Below are 14581 nucleotides of genomic sequence, written 5' to 3' on the forward strand. Positions count from 1 at the left end.
GCACTTGCTCACATTAAACGTCATCTGCCATTTAGCCGCCCAGTCTCCCAGTCTCGTAAGGTCCTTAGATTTTTCACAATCCTGTCACGAGTTAATGACTTTGAATAACTTTGTGTCATCAGCAAATTTAATTACCTCGCTAATTACTCCCATCTCTAAATCATTTATAAATATATTAAAAAGCAGCGGTCCTAGCACAGACCCCTGAGGAACCCCACTAACTACCCTTCTCCATTGTGAATACTGCCCATTTAACCCCACTCTCTTATTTCCTATCCTTCAACCAGTTTTTAATCCACAATAGGACATTTCCTCCTATCCCATGACCCTCCAATTTTCTCTGTAGCCTTTCATGAGGTACCTTGTCAAACGCCTTTTGAAAATCCAGATACACAATATCAACTGGCTCCCCTTTGTCCACATGTTTTTTACTCCTTCAAAGAATTGAAGTAAATTGGTCAGGCAAGATTTCCCTACACAAAAGCCATGCTGACTTGGTCTCAGTAATCCATGTCCTCGGATGTGCTCTGTAATTTTGTTTTTGATAATAGCCTCTACCATTTTCCTCAGCACCGACGTCAGACTCACCGGTCTATAATTTCCCGGATCTCCCCTGGAACCTTTCTTAAAAATCGGCGTTACATTGGCCACCCTCCAATCTTCCGGTACCACGCTCGATTTTAAGGATAAATTGCATATCACTAACAGTAGCTCCGCAAGCTCATTTTTCAGTTCTATCAGTACTCTAGGATGAATACCATCTGGTCCAGGAGATTTGCTACTCTTCAGTTTGCTGAACTGCCCCATTACATCCTCCAGGTTTACCGTGAAGTCAGTAAGTTTCTCCGACTCGTCCGCTTGAAATACCATTTCCGACACCGGTATCCCACCCAAATCTTCCTCGGTGAAGACCGAAGCAAAGAAGAATTCATTCAATCTCTTCGCTATGTCTTTATCTTCCTTGATTGTCCCTTTTACCCCTCTGTCATCCAGCAGCCCAACCGATTCTTTTGCCGGCTTCCTGCTTTTAATATACCGCAAAAAATTTGTGATATGTTTTTTTGCCTCTAATGCTATCTTTTTTTCGTAATCCCTTTTGGCCTTCTTTATCTGCGCCTTGCATTTGCTTTGACACTCCTTATGCTGCTTCTTGTTATTTTCAGACGGTTCCTTCTTCCATTTTCTGAAGGCATTTCTTTTAGCCCTAATAGCTTCCTTCACCTCATTTTTCAACCACACCGGCTGTCTTTTGGACTTCCGTCTTTCTTTTCTAATTCACGGAATGTTTGGCCTGGGCCTCCAGGATGGTATTTTTGAACAGCGTCCATGCCTGTTGTACAGTTTTCACCCTCTCAGTTGCCCCCCTAAGTTTTTTTCAACCATTCTTCTCATTTTAGCATAGTCTCCTTTTTTAAAGTTAAACGCTAACGTATTTGAATTCCTGTGTATAGTTACTTCAAGGTTGATATCAAAACTGAACATATAATGATCACTGTTATCAAGCGGCCCCAGTACCATAACATCCCTCACCAGATCATGCGCTCCACTAAGGACCAAGTCTAGAATTTTTCCTTCTCTCGTCGGCTCCTGCACCAGTTGCTCCATAAAGCTGTCCTTGATTTCATCAAGGAATTGTACCGCTCTAGCGTGTCCCGATGTTACATTTACCCAGTCTATATTTGGATAATTGAAGTCACCCATTATTATCACATTGCCCATTTTGTTTGCGTCTCTGATTTCTTTTATCATTTCTGCGTCTACCTGCTCATCCTGGCGAGGCGGATGGTAGTACACTCCTATCACTGTCCTTTTCCCTTTTATACATGGAATTTCGACCCACAATGATTCAAAGGTGCGATTTGTGTGCTGCTGAATTTGTAATCTGAGTCAGGGCTCTCGTTAATATACAATGCTACCCCTCCACCAATCCAGTCCAACCTATCACTACGATATACTTTGTACCCCGGTACAAAGTAACTGTATATCGCCTGCATAGACATATGCAGTAAAACCTACGGAATGTATCAATGGTGCTAAGAAAACATTAAACAAGAGAGGGGCCAAAATTGAACCCTGTGGCACACCAGAGCCTGGAGAAAAAAAGAGCAGAGTCAGAGTGGGTGGTCCATACTACATAGGTACGTTGGTCCAAGTACGAACTGAACCAACTGTATGCATTCCTTCCAATCAGGATTCCTTTGTGTTTATTCCACGCAGTTTTTAATTCAGTTACCATTTTTATCTTCACCACTTCTCGTGGGAGGGCATTCCAGGTACCTACCACCTTCTCAGTGAAGAAATACTTCCTGACATTTTTCCTCAGTCATCCCCTTTTCAACCTCTATTCATGTCCTCTAGTTCTACCATCTTCCCATCTCTGGAAAATGTTTGTCTGTGAATTTATACTTTTCAAATATTTGAATGTCTATATATCACATCACCCCAGTTTCTCCTTTCCTCCAGGGTGTACATGTTCAGGTCAGCAAGTCTCTCCTCATGTCTTGCTACTTAAACCCCTTACCATTTTCATTGCTTTTCTCTAAACCACTTCAAGTCTTTTTACATCCTTAACAAGATATGGCCTCCAAAACTGGACACAGTACTCCCAGTGGGGCCTCACCCCTGACTTGTACAGGGGCCTCAGCACCTCCTTTCTTCTGCTAGTTATACTCCTCTCTATGCAGCCTAGCATTCCTCTGGCCATGACCACTACCTTGTCGCATTGTTTCATCACCCTGAGGTCCTCAGAAACCCCAAGGTCCCTCTCCTGAGCTGTGCTCATCAATTTTTCTCTTCCTATCTGGTACAGCTTCTTTGAATTTCTGCACCCCAAGTGCAGCATCACTCCATTTATTGGCATTAAATTTGAAGTAGTTAAACTCTACTGGGGTACAGTGGTGGAAATAAGTATTTGATCCCTTGCTGATTTTGTAAGTTTGCCCACTGACAAAGACATGAGCAGCCCATAATTGAAGGGTAGGTTATTGGTAACAGTGAGAGATAGCACATCACAAATTAAATCCGGAAAATCACATTGTGGAAAGTATATGAATTTATTTGCATTCTGCAGAGGGAAATAAGTATTTGATCCCCCACCAACCAGTAAGAGATCTGGCCCCTACAGACCAGGTAGATGCTCCAAATCAACTCGTTACCTGCATGACAGACAGCTGTCGGCAATGGTCACCTGTATGAAAGACACCTGTCCACAGACTCAGTGAATCAGTCAGACTCTAACCTCTACAAAATGGCCAAGAGCAAGGAGCTGTCTAAGGATGTCAGGGACAAGATCATACACCTGCACAAGGCTGGAATGGGCTACAAAACCATCAGTAAGACGCTGGGCGAGAAGGAGACAACTGTTGGTGCCATAGTAAGAAAATGGAAGAAGTACAAAATGACTGTCAATCGACAAAGATCTGGGGCTCCACGCAAAATCTCACCTCGTGGGGTATCCTTGATCATGAGGAAGGTTAGAAATCAGCCTACAACTACAAGGGGGGAACTTGTCAATGATCTCAAGGCAGCTGGGACCACTGTCACCACGAAAACCATTGGTAACACATTACGACATAACGGATTGCAATCCTGCAGTGCCTGCAAGGTCCCCCTGCTCCGGAAGGCACATGTGACGGCCCGTCTGAAGTTTGCCAGTGAACACCTGGATGATGCCGAGAGTGATTGGGAGAAGGTGCTGTGGTCAGATGAGACAAAAATTGAGCTCTTTGGCATGAACTCAACTCGCCGTGTTTGGAGGAAGAGAAATGCTGCCTATGACCCAAAGAACACCGTCCCCACTGTCAAGCATGGAGGTGGAAATGTTATGTTTTGGGGGTGTTTCTCTGCAAAGGGCACAGGACTACTTCACCGCATCAATGGGAGAATGGATGGGGCCATGTACCGTACAATTCTGAGTGACAACCTCCTTCCCTCCGCCAGGGCCTTAAAAATGGGTCGTGGCTGGGTCTTCCAGCACGACAATGACCCAAAACATACAGCCAAGGCAACAAAGGAGTGGCTCAGGAAGAAGCACATTAGGGTCATGGAGTGGCCTAGCCAGTCACCAGACCTTAATCCCATTGAAAACTTATGGAGGGAGCTGAAGCTGCGAGTTGCCAAGCGACAGCCCAGAACTCTTAATGATTTAGAGATGATCTGCAAAGAGGAGTGGACCAAAATTCCTCCTGACATGTGTGCAAACCTCATCATCAACTACAGAAGACGTCTGACCGCTGTGCTTGCCAACAAGGGTTTTGCCACCAAGTATTAGGTCTTGTTTGCCAGAGGGATCAAATACTTATTTCCCTCTGCAGAATGCAAATAAATTCATATACTTTCCACAATGTGATTTTCCGGATTTAATTTGTGATGTGCTATCTCTCACTGTTACCAATAACCTACCCTTCAATTATGGGCTGCTCATGTCTTTGTCAGTGGGCAAACTTACAAAATCAGCAAGGGATCAAATACTTATTTCCACCACTGTATATATTAACCTCTGGTTTTTCTATTTAAATAGTAATCTTACTAACAACCCCCCCCCCCCACACACACACACACACAAAACCTTAAAAAAACTAAAAATTATAATATAAATCTGTGGTGCAAAGTGCAAAAACTCTATTTTTTATTTATTTTTGTATGCTAGTGGTGCTCAGTACCTAGGTAACTTTCGCTGGACTGACTGGCAATCCTCAAATACTCGATACCCACCCTCACATCACAGCACCACAGCATCACATATTCTTCTCCTACCTATACTACAAGTTCCACAAAAAAAAGTTTTTTTTGCTGTCAGAATAACAATCTATATAGTAATGAAAAATGTGTAACAGTTCACACAAATAATTATATCACCATGGGAGGAGATTACTTAGCTCAACAAGGTGAAGACGTTCCTCCTTCAACAAAGTGAAGGCGTTCTTCCTTTTCTCAGTGCTTATAGTATAGGTAGGAGGAGGATATTGGTGCTGTGCTGTGAGGGTGGGTATCGAGTATTTGAGGATTGCCAGTCAGTACCAAAAAGCAAAATGGGAATACTTCAATTATAAATTTGATGAGAAAGATGCCTAAACAAAATAGAACTGAATTATGAGTGGTATATAATAGGTATTTTATTTATTTATTTTATTAGTATTTCTTTTCCTATCTTTAGGTTATCAATAGAAATCAAACAAAATAAAACATGGAAAAGAAAATAAGATGATACCTTTTTTATTGGACATAACTTAATACATTATTAAGTTATGTCCAATAAAAAAGGTATCATCTTATTTTCTTTTCCATGTTTTATTTTGTTTGATTTCTATTGATAACCTTAAGAGTGGACTAACACGGCTACCACACTCCTTTTCCTATCTTCAAATTTTAGGCAGGTTACAAAATACATACATACATACATAATAAATAAAACACATCATTAAAACAACTAAAATCAAACACATGAAGCAAGTACAAAAGAGCATCACCAAACAGCTCACAACTTCTGCAATTAAACTATCATGCAATGTAGTTCAATCAAATCTGTGCCTCATAAGTTTTCATTAGCAAAAAAAGCACAGCTGGGCTTTCAGGATTGAGATAGAGGCCTTTAATTTTGAAAAAAGATCCAACACAGGCCGTGTTTCGGCATAAAAACGCCTGCCTCAGGAGTCTATCAACAAAACATATACAAATAACAAATAATTAATAAAAACAGTCATAAAATGTCTAAAAGATATATAAAAAGCACATACAGGCAATACAGATCGTGATAACCAGTGTGCATAGTGTCAACAGCTTATAAAAAATAATACCACATTCATAAAAAGTACATACATATTAAAAAAAAAAAATTTATGTGGTGCCATATACACGTAACAATAAAATATCATAACGATGTAGTAATGAAAAGTGAATGACAACCAATGAATTCTAAATAAAACATATATTGCAAAGGAAACCACTACCGATTATGATAAAGATAACAAAGTACCCAACTTGTAAAAGAACACATAGAATAAACAATGTGTTAATCGTAATTGTTCTTATAGATACAATGAAACAAGATTGGAGAAACCAACCAGTTAGGGTATATTGCCTACCATGAGACAGAGAGAAGAAAAAAAAAACCCAGCAAAAAACCCCAGCATGTTAGTAATGCTATAATGCTGTGCAATATATGGAGGCGATAATATGTAAAAGAGTGCCAATAGGACGAGAGAGATCTGATGTTTAAATTTCAGTAAAAAGCTGAGAGAAGAACGTCTGAAAACAAGTGATAAATGCCCAAAAAGAAAGCAAGGGGGGGGGGGGGGGCACCGGTTACAGTCACTCATACATTTTTATTCCATAAATAACCATCAGTGGATCGATTTTTTTACTCTTTCAAAAATACCAAGATTTTGGGACACTCAACGAAGTTACATGGTAATACTTTTAAAACGAAAAGGAGGAAATATTTTTTCACTCAATGAATAGTTAAGCTAAGGAACTCGTTGCCAGAGGATGTGGTTACAGTGTGTGTAATAGCCTTTAGTACTAGGCCTAACATAGGAAGGAATATACAAGTGGTTAGCATATCTGGGTTTAAAAAAAGATTTATACAAGGTCCTGGAAAATGCTATTGAGATAGACACGGGGGAAGCCAATGTTTGCCCTGGGATTGGTAGCATGGAATCCTGCTACTATTTGGGATTCTGCCAGGTACTTGTGATTTCAATTGGCCACTGTTGGAAACAGGATACTGGGCTAGATGGACCATTGGTCTAACCCCGTATGGCTGCTCTTAGATACCATTTGACCCAGGGCTGTGTGAATTATGGCAGCCATTCCCAACCCAGTCCTCGGGGCACACCTAGTCCCATCGGGTTTTCTGTATATCCACAATTAGTGGTCTAGTGGTCTCATCAGGGCAGGAGCAATTCCCAGTCACCCCTGTCCACACTGGCTTCAATCTCAAAATGGCTGCCACGAGAGGTCATGGCAGCCATTTTGACTGTGGACCTGGCATAGGCAGGAGTGACTGGGGATTGCTCATGCCACGATGAGGCCACTACACCACCAGGGCTTCTAAGGTTGGCCCAGGGAGGGGGATGCTTATGGTCAGGGAGGGGCAAAATGGGGGTGGCATTTTTGGCCGAAACTGAAGTATGGAGATTTTAGGCCAGTTTCAATGCCAAAAAACAAAATTCAGTTGGCCTCTATACTGAGGGAAGCACATGGTGGAAGGAGGGGTTAGCTTGCTGTTTGGACCATTTGTCAGACATCCTCCAAAGCAAGGTGTCATCTGCTGTCACAACACTATAATTGTTTGGATGTAAAGGGATAATGGGAGTTGATGGGGTGGCTCATACATTGCGGCCAGTCCTGCCAGGGCTAGTGCAGGTAGATGTGATGGACAGGTGTGGTTGACATCTTGGGGTCTATGGTTGTGTTAGTACACATGGGAGCTGCGCTATGCAGCATGTGTGCAGTGTGACTACCCTGCCATTGTGCTGTATCCTCAGATGCCTGCAGCTGGATACATGTGCAATCAACAGCTTGGTAGCTGTATAGCTTGCCATGATCTCACGTAAGTGTGATGAGCTTGTGGGCAGCATAGGTTCTACCTTCCCAGGGTCTTCCAGATCTCCTCCTTCTTGTTAAAGCTTGTGGGACCCACCACCTGACCTCCTGAAAAAGCCTTGCCTCATTGTGCAGGATGAGAAGAGCCAGAAGTCACTTTCTTTTTCAGAAAGTTTCACTCCCTCTGCTGCGCAATTCTAGGCATTTACCGCTGCAACCAGAGCCAGGACAAGAGGATGCTGTACAGATACCACTGAACAACTGCAAGTTTAGTGCTACTATAGTCTAACGCTGCTTATTTATTGCCACTGCCAGATCCAAAATAGACATTTTTTCCTGCAGGCACTACATGGCCAGCTGTGATGGCCAAGTGGCCTCGTGGACAACATTTGATACACATGTATGGCACAGGCATGCATGTGTTTGCCTATATGGAGCCACTTTCAGCATATTTCACACCCTTTGGGACCATTCTAGATTTCTGTGTGTACAGTGATAGTATTTTCAAAGATTCATGTTTATCTCCTTTATGTCTGACAATTTTAAAGCATCTTTGGCAGGGGGTGAGAGGATACATCGATTTTAGGAGACACATATATGTATAGCCCTGGTATTGTGAAGTGTGTCACAAGTTCTGTACGTTTTCCTTAAAACATCAAAATTGCCATAGAACTGTATATTTATGACAGAAGGAGGTTTAAAATTAAGTCTACAGTGCCATAGGCTATCTTTCATGGTTGCCTGGGATTTTTCCCAATTTTAAATCATAAGCTCCTTCCCCCCAGTCACTAAAGCAAATGTGGTTCCCTCCTAAACCAAACACTGCAAGAGACTGTTCACCTGCTAGTCTCTAATGCAATCATTAGGTGACAATGAGGTGTATTTTCAGACTTACAAAGTTACGTGGAGGGGCATAATCGAATGTCGCCAGCCAAATAGATCGCCGGTGATCTATGTTGGCGGCAGCGCTACAGCTGGCCGGAACCGTATTATCGAAAAAGATGGCCGGCCATCTTTTTTGTCGATAATATGGTTTAGCCCGGCCAAATGCTGTGGAGTTCGCCGGGTTTGAGATGGCCGGGTTTGTTTTTCAGCGATAACGGAAAGTTATGTCGGCCATCTCAAACCCCAGCCAAATTCAAGGCATTTGCCCATGGGAGGAGCCAGCATTTTTAGTGCACTGGCCCCCCTGACGTGCCAGGACACCAACCAGCCACCCTAGGGGTCACTGCGGTGGACTTCAGAAAACCTCCCACATGCATAGCTCCCGTACTTTGGAAGCTGAGCCCCCCAAACCCACTACCCACAAATGTACTGCACCCACTAAATTTGCTCCAGGGACCTGCATACAGCCTCCAGGACTTATTGCTGCGGTATAACTTTGACACACCAGTTCACACCTGAAGACTAATCTCTCTGAAAAAGTCCTTTCTTGAAATAAGCACGTTTACTCACAGTTAACTGCAGATCAGAGGTTGTGCCCCACTGGCAAAGAGTCCCCTGGTACTAAGATTAGCAGTAGGTCAGAGCTGGCACAATGGTGTACAATGCCCTCTTTCAGCACCATTCAAGGTAAGAACTACGTTCTCTAACGTGGGTAACACATGAAAGGGATCTAAAACTGGCTTACAAAAATGGCCACTACTGCATGGACTACAACAGGAAACAAAACAGGGCACACTCTGACCCAGTTAGCAGGGGGGAAAAACACCATGGGAGTAGAGCCCAGTACCCTACACCCACCACAATGTATTGCTAATGTGATTCTGCAGGGCACCTAACAGAAAAGGTGTCACACTCACCCGAGAGCCACATCGCAACCAGGGAAAGGCTGTCGGAGGATACAACACATTCTGCTGTCATGGAGGTGGGTACGGCATTTGGCAAAAAAGTTTTTTAGTTTTATTGTTTTAGTGTGGGAGGGGGTTGGTGACCACTGGGGGAGTACGGGGAAGTCATCCCCGATTCCTTCCGGTGGTCATCTGGTCAGTTGGGGCACCTTTTTGAGACTTGGTCATGAAAATAAAAGGACCAAGTAAAGCCGGCGAAATACTGCTTAACGCCGCTTTTTTTTCCCCCCATTATCGGCGAAAGCTGGCCATCTGGTAGCCACGTCCATGCCCGCCCATGTCCCGGCCTTCGTTAATCTACTGACACGCCCCCTTGAACTTCGCTGGCGAAGCGACGGGAAAGCGGCGATGCTGTCAAAAATGCCGCTTTCGATTATACCGATTTCGCCGCTTTTAAGAAATCGTCGGCCATCTCCCGATTTGTGTCGGAAGATGGCCGGCGATCACTTTCGATTATAAGCTGGATAGGGGCTCATTTTCAAAGCACTTAGACTTACAAAGTTCCATAGGTTACTATCAGGCTTATTTTCAAAAGAGAAGGGCGCCCATCTTTCGACACAAATCGGGAGATAAGCATCCTTCTCCCAGGGTCGCCCAAACTGGCATAATCAAAAGACGATTTGGGGCATAATCAACTGCTTTCCATCGCGGGGACGACCAAAGTTCACGATGGCGTGTCGGAAGCATAGCGAAGGTGGGACTGGGGCGTGCTTAACACATGTGCGTCCTCGACCGATAATGGAAAAAAGAAGGGTGTCTCTGACGAGCACTTGAGTGACTTTACTTGGTCCATTTTTTGTTACGACCAAGCATCAAAAAGGTGCCCGAACTGACCAGATGACCAACCCCCTCCTACCCTAAAAAAAAAAAAAAAAAAAAAAAAACTTTAAATATTTTTTGCCAGCCTCTATGCCACCCTCAAATGTCATACCCAGCTCCATGACAGCAGTATGCAGGTCCCTGGAGCAGTTTTAGTGGGTGCAGTGCACTTCAGGCAGGCGGACCCAGGCCCATCCCTCCCTCTACCTGTTACACTTGTGGTGGTGTCAGGCTTCTTCCCTGGAAGCACTGGGTTGTGAGCCCTTGGACCACTACCATGGAGCGGCAGTGGCAGGCAAGGTCACCTTCAAAGCAGAGACGAGGCAAGGCTGGACTGGAACCCCGGACTGGAGTTCTGCACTGGAATACACAGGACTGGAATGCACCGGACGGGTGCGCACTGGAGTGGAGCCCACTGGACTGGTACACACTGGAGTGGAGCCCACTGGACTGGAACACACGGGACCGGAACCCCCAAGACAGGAACACACTGGACCTAGGCTTCACCTACGCTTAGCCACCGTTCCCCGAGGGTTCAGCCCTCAGGTTCGGGCAGCCGGTAGGGCTTACAGGAAAACCAGAACTGGAACAAGCAAGCAGGAACAACAGGAATCAGGATACAGAAGTGCCCCCAGGCACCTAGGCGAAAGCAAGGCAGACGGGCAGGGAATGTCCAGGTTCCGGCAATAGTCAGGTCTGGCCACAGGCAGAGAATATCCGGGTACAGGCAGTAGTCGGGTCAGGCAGCAAGTATTGGGGTTCAGGCAGTAGTCGGGTCAGGCAGCAGGCAGAGAGTAGTCAGATTCAGGCAATGGTCAGGTCAAGTAGCAAGACTATGGCTGGAGCTCCAGTAGCAAGGAGTACTGGCAGCGGACAGGACTAGGGCTGAAGCTCCAGAAGCAAAGGAAAACACACACGGGAAAACCAGAAAGCTAAACACAAGAAAACTAGTAAAGCTGTACACAAGCTAACAAGAAAGCTATGCCCAAGCTAACTAGTCACATGCTAGGAACTCACACAACACAACACACAAGAGAACTAGTAAAGCTGTGCACAAGCCAACAAGAAAAGCTATGCCCAAGCTACTAGTAACAAGCTAGAAACTCACACTGAACTGGACAAGGTAGCAGTGCACAGAGCACTCTAACATACCAGGGACCTTAGACGATGCAAAGGCAAAGGCTGCAGTCTCTAAGTGATTAATAAAGCCCTTCAACACCTGAGGAGCAGTTGCAGCCATCAGTAAGCAACTACGGAGGCTGTCCAGGCACAAACAAGAGAGACAAGTCCGGCAGCCTGGAAGAACCGGACCAGACTCGGCTAAAGTCTGGAACAGGTAGGAACAGCAAGACAAACTATGGCAGCCACTGGCTCTGGCCACCAGCGGGTGAGAGGAGCACAAACCAAGGAGCAGGCAGAGCGCACACAGAACATAGAGAGACTTAGAATACCTAGGTGCAGCACAGAGGAGCAAACAGAGGCAGGCTGGGGACAGAGGTAGAGCTAACTCAGGCAGCACCCCCAGGTGCAGTAGAGTGGAATAATGAGAGCCATGCTGGAAGCAGCCAGCACACAGAAGGAAAACTACTCCTGAAAGGATAGGCAGAAGCCAGCTTAGAAGCTGACCCCCAGAAATAAGATAAGTCTGAGGGTGGTCACGGCCACAGAGGTGACAGGTGGTAAATGTGAGCCCTTCAAAACCCACTGTACCCACCTGTAGGTGCCCCCTTCACCCCTTAGGGCTATAGTAGTGGTGTACAGTTGTGGGGAGTGGGTTTGGGTTTTTTTTTTTTTGGGGGGGGGGGGGGGTGGGTTCAGCACACAAGGTAAGGGAGCTATGCACCTGGGAGAAATTTGTAAAGTCCACTGCAGTGCCCCCTAGGGTGCCCGGTTGGTGTCCTGGCATGTGAGGGGGACCAGCGCACTACGAATGCTGGCTCCTCCCATGACCAAATGGCTTGGATTTGGTCGGTTCTGAGATGGGTGTCCTCGGTTTCTATTATGGCCGAAAATCGTGGACGACCATCTCTAAGGTCGACCTAAATTTCGCAATTTGGGCATCCCTGGCCGTATTATCGAAATGAAAGATGGACGCCCATCTTGTTTCGATAATACGGGTTTCCCCGCCCCTTTGCTCGGACGTCCTGCGAGGACGCCCTCAGGAAACTTGGGCGCCCCTTTCTATTATGCCCCTCCACGTAACTTTGCAAGTCTAAGTGCTTTGAAAATGAGTCCCTGAGTCTCATGAACACTATTAGTGCACCTAGCTCCAAGCTTCCATTTCTCTAGCAGAAAATTTTATTTCGTATAACATGGGAAGTGTGATTAAACGTTTTCCTTCTTCCCTTTACAGTTAAGGTACTTTTTGTATTAGAATTCTTTTGAACATACAATTGTTTTTTTATTACCTGTGCTTCTTCAATTTCCTGTTCAGCAGTATCACACACCAACTCTTTGTCCTCTTCCAGCTGCTCTGCTAATCTATCAATTTCAGTCAATTCTTTGCATAGCTGCTCATTCTTGCGAGTTAAAACTTCCAATTGATTACTTACAGCCTCCTTGCTGTCCTGCAGCTGCAAGACACGGTACTCTAAGTCATGGTTTTTCTGCTGAAGTTCTTCGATCTAATAAAGGAAAACACACACAAAAAAAGGATAAGCATATCAGAAGAGACACTATCAGATTTTATCAGGTTAATCCTATAAATTTACATCTGCTCTAGCTGCACCACATTCCAGAAATATGAAGGAAAAGTAATTTTGTTAAAGTAACTCAAGGGCCAATGATCAGAAGCAAACGGGCGCTAGAGGCCAATAGCGAATGGCCTAGCGGTTAGAGCACCGGTCTTGCAATCCAGAGGTGGCCAGTTCAAATCCCACTGCTGATCCTTGTGATCTTGGGCAAGTCACTTAACCCTCCATTGCCTCAGGTACAAACTTAGATTGTGAGCCCTCCTAGGACAGAGAAATATCCAGTGTACCTGAATGTAACTCACCTTGAGCTACTACTGAAAAAGATGTGAGCAAAATCTAAATAAATAAATAGCGCCATACTAGAGCCTGTGTTTGCACCTGCCCCGATGATCAGAGCTGGTGAGCGCACGTAATAACGCGCTTGCTGGCTCTGAATGCAAATTGCATGCAAATACATGCAAACAAGGGTCTCTCGCATTCATCCCTCATAATCAGCGGGCAGCGTGCCAAACAAGGGTGCTGCTACCACTAACTTAAGCCAGCTAGGAGTTGGCGTTAGGGTTTACTAGGAGGGAGGAATGAGGGAAACCCACTGAAGAGGTTTGACAGGTCCAGGATTTTCTCCTGGACCTGTGAAACCTAAGCCCGCCCCTCCCCCCCAAAAAACACTCGAAGGCCCCCCAACCCCAAAGCAGTCCAGTGGGACTGCTAGCTTCCCCCACCACCACCAAACAAAAATGCCCTTGTGGTCCAGTGGGACCGCTATCTATCTGCTCCCCTCCCCCTAGCAGCCTACCTTGTGTCATGGTAGTGGGAGGAGAGAGGGATTAGCACTCCTTCCCTCCTCTTCGGGTGCCTTCCCAAAATGGCAGCGTCTCACCCTGCCCAGTGTAAGCCCCACCCAGCACATCCAAGGATGCACTGGGCAGGGTGGGAAGCCACCATTCTGGGAAGGCGCGAGTGCTAGTCCCTCCCTCCTTCCACTACCACAAGGTAGGCTGCCGGGGGAGGGGGGTGTATAGCCAGCGGTCCCACTGGAACACTAGGGCATTTTTGTTCGGTGGGGGGGGGGGGGGAAGCTAGCGGTCCCACTGGAACACTAGGGCGTTTTTGTTCGGTGTGTTGGGGGAAGCTTGTGGTCCCACTGGCCCACCAGGGTGTTTTTGTTCGGTGGGGGGTGGGATGGGGAAGCTAACAGCCCCACTGGACCAACAGCGTTCTTGTGCTTTGGTGGTGGAAGACCTGGAGGTCCACCAGACCTCCAAGACCTTGTGTTTTATGAGGAAAATCCCGGACCTGTCGAACCTCTTCTGCTATTTGACAGATCCAGGCTTTTGACAGCCTAGACATGTCAAACAACGTCTGCGGGACAATTGTGCCTTGGGCGTATGCCCAGGTACAATCCTTCTGCAGAAGTAACCCTATGATCAGAGCTAAAAGCACACATAAATTTGCATGCTATTATCTCTGATCATAGGGGCAGTAAAGCCTTGCACTGTTCCAGCGCTATTTTTAGAGCATTGTTTGGAACAGCATGGGGCTTTCGATCATCTGCCCATCAGTTAAGTAAACATGCACCGTTTCTGTTCAACTATTCTTCTAATCTTAATTCACGGTTTATAATGTTCAGCACCAGTAGGAAACATATGGAAAACAAAAAAAAAAAAAAGAGAG

General features: G+C 45.4%; 1 protein-coding gene across 7 annotated transcripts in view; it reads right to left on the minus strand.

Annotated features, from left to right (window-relative positions):
* Nucleotides 1–14581, minus strand: part of TSGA10 (testis specific 10) — a 302307-nt gene that overhangs the window by 271930 nt on the left and 15796 nt on the right. For 6 of the 7 annotated variants that reach the window (XM_030201396.1, XM_030201399.1, XM_030201397.1 and 3 more), the window contains exon 2: nt 12623–12838. In XM_030201396.1, the coding sequence (XP_030057256.1) occupies nt 12623–12838 (216 nt within the window). Of the gene's footprint in view, nt 1–12622; nt 12839–14581 lie in introns of those variants that run through there. The other variant, XM_030201402.1, reaches the window with a different exon arrangement.

Source organism: Microcaecilia unicolor, chromosome 4, assembly GCF_901765095.1.
Source record: "Microcaecilia unicolor chromosome 4, aMicUni1.1, whole genome shotgun sequence".
Taxonomy (NCBI): domain Eukaryota; kingdom Metazoa; phylum Chordata; class Amphibia; order Gymnophiona; family Siphonopidae; genus Microcaecilia; species Microcaecilia unicolor.